This window comes from Anarrhichthys ocellatus, unplaced genomic scaffold, assembly GCF_004355925.1.
Source record: "Anarrhichthys ocellatus isolate YVR2014 unplaced genomic scaffold, GSC_Weel_1.0 scaffold261, whole genome shotgun sequence".
Lineage (NCBI taxonomy): Eukaryota > Metazoa > Chordata > Actinopteri > Perciformes > Anarhichadidae > Anarrhichthys > Anarrhichthys ocellatus.
Genome location: NW_022280288.1, coordinates 1 through 4,046, shown reverse-complemented (window position 1 = coordinate 4,046; position 4,046 = coordinate 1). Strand labels below are relative to the sequence as shown.

The window sequence follows — 4,046 nt, the reverse complement described above, 5'->3', positions numbered from 1 at the left end:
GAGGTACATGTTGTACTTTTTAACTGGTCTGTCGATGTGTCAGAGGTCCTGGGCAGGAACGAGGAGGAGCGTCTGATCAACTACCTGATTAAAGAACGAGGATACAACAAAGATCTGCGTCCTGTTGAGAGGCAGCAGGACGTCGTCGACGTTTACCTCGCACTCACCCTCTCCAACCTCATCTCTCTGGTACGGACTCTCTCTCTCTGTGTGTGTGTGTGTGTGTGTGTGTGTGTGTGTGTGTGTGTGTGTGTGACATCTCTAATCCTCGAAACAAGCATACATTTCTTTTTTATCTCAATACCAGAAGTGTCTCTGATGACAGCGATGAAGGACACAAACCTCAACATGTTGCTCTGACTCTAACGTTGTTCTTTATGAAACAAGTGTTGCAGCAGTTTTGACCTCTTTCTGAGTTGTTCTCTTCTCCATGCACCTCCGTGCCAGAAATCCATTCTTAGTAGACAAATCCAATGCTTCTGTTTCTGCCGAGAGTGTCAGGGATCAGTTTGTTGTTATGGATTTAAAGTTGCATTATAGGATTAACTCAAACAAGCAAGTCTTTTTGGAACTAGTTTGGAACTAGACCTGCAACGACTAGTGAACACATTGAATTGTCGATTGACAGAAAAATATCTGAAATTAATCTAAAGTTAAAGTCATTTTTCATGCAGAAACTGCAGAAAAATCCCGTTTCAGTCTCTCAAATATATGTACATTTCCGTCTTTCTCTGTTTTGTATCATATTAAACTGAATATCTTTGGGTTTTGGACACAACAAGATATTTAACGACATCACATTTTTCACTGTGTTCTGACATTTTTATTGACCAAAAGATAAAAGTATTTATCTCAAAAAGAATTGTTAGTTGCAGAACAATTTAGAACAATGAAGATGCTTTGAGTCAATGAAATATCTGAATAATTATAATGTGAGCGTTTGTTTATATGAAAGAAAGAATATATAAATATATATAACTGTAAAGTCATTGAATACACTGTTGATTTTTGTTTCAAACATTAAGCAAATAGCAGTAATGAAATACAAGAAATATATAGTTAATACGTAAGTGAAACAATTGAAAACATTGTTTTTATACTCCAGTGTATCTTTAACAGAGTACAAGTTTGAAAAGGGAGTTGGCTCTCTTCTGTTTTCATTTGTAGAAAGAAGTCGACGAGACTCTGCTGACGAACGTGTGGATAGATCATGTAAGTAAACGCTACTCTCCGGCTTCACGTTGAAGTTCACTTCTTCTGACTGAATACTTGACTGAATACTTCTCTCTTAGTTACTTGACGTAACTCTCGATGTGTTTGTGCGTACTCACAGACGTGGAATGACTACCGCCTGTCGTGGAACGTGACAGAGTTCGATGGCATCGAAGTCCTTTGTCTGCCGACCAGCATGGTGTGGCTGCCGGAGATTGTGCTGGAAAACAAGTGAGATTCACTTTCCTTCTTGTTCACATTTGTCGAGACACAAAAATCTTCCTTCATAAAGCTGGCAGCCCAAAGTTGCATTGAGAAGTAACTCTTTGTGTAGAATGTATGCTACATCTAAATGACTGAGTGATGTTGGCACACAGAGAGAACATGTTGTGGAACTGTCCATTTTCATAGCAAAAGGAATCTTAAGAAAGGAATAAATGCATTTGTGAAAAGTCTTTTAAATTGAGTTACGCAGTTTTTTTTCTGTGATTTTTTTGGTAGAGTTTCTATAGAGCTTGCAGATATTTAGGAAAGAAGACATTCATCAAAACAAAATCTCACCTCAATGTCCCTTTGAATAGCCACAAATTCCATGATTCGATTGAAAGCTCCAGAACGGTCACTAAATGTACACATTGTTGTACTATCACACATACAGTATATTTACACTGTACGTATTTTTGTGTACATATATTTGCGTGTTGTAATCCTCTCTGCCAGTAACGACGCCCAGTTCCAGGTGGCCTACTACAGTAACGTACTGGTGTATCCTGATGGGCTCTGCTACTGGTTACCTCCCGCCATCTTCCGCTCCTCCTGCTCCATCAACGTCAACTACTTCCCCTTCGACTGGCAGAACTGCACGCTCAAATTCACGTGAGGCGCTTGAACCAGACGGTGTCATGTGGTGCATTTAAGGCACAGATGAATTTGTACGTTGTGTTTACATGTTTACTTTTTGCCAAAATGTCAACACTTATGTGTCCAAATAATCTTACATAATCCACTTATCAGAATACTCCACACGTTTAATCGGGAATGTGCTTTCTCCTCTTTTGACCGGATCATTCATATTTTACAGATCAGAATAATAAAATAAATGGTGGTTTAGATGTCGATTGTTTTATCATAAATGTGCAGAAATCCACAAAAAAACCATCAGAAAACTGAGCTTCTAAACCACCAAACAAGGACTTAAAACAAAGAGGTTTAAACAAAACACTATTCAACCAAGAAAACGCAAACGATCACACGACAGTTCAGACCAACTGCAGACTTTTGAGCAGCAAAAAAATACTTACTTAATATATGTAGTAAAGGTTTTCCTCTGGTTATTGCTTCTGAAATGTGATTCAAAGATAACATTTCCCATGTTGCTCTGCAGCTCTCTGACCTACAACGCCAAAGAGATCCGGATGCTGCTGAAGGAAGACGCGGCGGACGGCGTCACATTTACGGTGGAGTGGATCATCATTGACCCCGCTAGCTTCACGGGTCAGTAAAGTCTTATTTTAATAAATATCGTGGAGGTTCCAGCGAAATTGTCTTTGCATATGTTACTTTATTATAATTATTTTTAGATTATTTTTATTGGGGCTACAGTTGGTTTTTCACAATGAACATGCTGCTGATGCTGCAGACGGCTAACATGATAAATGTTGGTTGAACTCATTGTCATTTTCTGATATCAGTTTAATATAATGTTGAGTTTTCTGCATTTTGACGTCGTACGAAGAACAAGAAAAGTGTTGGGAACAAAAGTAATAAATAGGATCATCATCTGTAGACCGTTTGAACACCACATCTCATGGTATTTACTGTAGGATATGGTGGTAAATATGGCACATTTAATTCACTAAAGTCCAGATTTTAATAAAAGCTCTGAGATGTCCTAAAATGTTCTCTTTACAAAGTATGACTTTGACTTTATAACACAATGTGGACTTTTTCTCAACGTTTTTGCCACTAAAGCGTAGAAGCTATTAATAAAGTTGTTTTAAAACCCTGCTGCTTATGTTGTGCACATCAACAAGACCACACGATATATTTTCTGTAAATGTTTTCTTCCTCCATAATTGACAAATTGCTGTTTTCAAGAATCCTCCAAGCTGCCAGGAATACAATTTGCCAGATTTATTTCCCTCAGAGGCATTTTATTTTAATAGTGTATATATATGCAGGAACAAAAAGTCATCTTTGTAGATCCTGCCTTTAAAGGGACAGTATTTTAAACAGCTAAAAACATCGATATCAGTTTGATTGTGTGCTATATAGAAGCTGTTATCTACCAGCAGACTCCATTCACAGAAACAGTGATTTTACCTCACAGAACACAGGTTAGCTTGTTTGTGTCACTGTGTGACTTTGGTGTTTTAAAGGGTTAATTCAGATTCAACACAAACAACCCAATCGAGGCCCCGGTAGACCAGCAGCTCCCGTGTCATGTCATCCATCTTCGTCATGTAAAAGTGTGTTTTTGTGTCCTCTGCGTTGTCTTCCTCGCTGCTTTTCTCCCGACAGAGAACGGCGAGTGGGAGATCAACCACCGGCCGGCCAAGAAGAACACCTACAAGCACATTCCCATGGAGAGCAACAAGCACCAGGACATCACCTTCTACCTGGTCATCAAACGCAAGCCGCTCTTCTACATCGTCAACATCATCATCCCCTGTGTGCTCATCTCCTTCCTGGCCTCGCTGGTCTACTACCTCCCCGCTGACAGTCAGTGCTCCTCCACTTACTCTCCATTACTCACTTAACAAGCACATCAACACAAACTACTGGTTTACTGGTGTGTGTGTGTGTGTGTGTGTGTGTGTGTGTGTGTGTGTGTG

General features: G+C 39.4%; 1 protein-coding gene across 1 annotated transcript in view; it reads left to right on the top strand.

The window, feature by feature from the left end:
* The window catches only part of chrnd (cholinergic receptor, nicotinic, delta (muscle)), a gene marked incomplete at its 3' end in the record, with an annotated part of 5,176 nt that extends 1,243 nt beyond the window's left edge, over positions 1-3,933 (top strand). The window contains exons 2-7 of the mRNA XM_031879418.1: positions 44-189; positions 1,168-1,212; positions 1,334-1,443; positions 1,933-2,088; positions 2,597-2,706; positions 3,733-3,933. Coding sequence (XP_031735278.1) covers positions 44-189; positions 1,168-1,212; positions 1,334-1,443; positions 1,933-2,088; positions 2,597-2,706; positions 3,733-3,933 — 768 coding nt within the window. The remainder of the gene's footprint in view (positions 1-43; positions 190-1,167; positions 1,213-1,333; positions 1,444-1,932; positions 2,089-2,596; positions 2,707-3,732) is intronic.
* Positions 3,934-4,046: the final 113 nt, after the last annotated feature.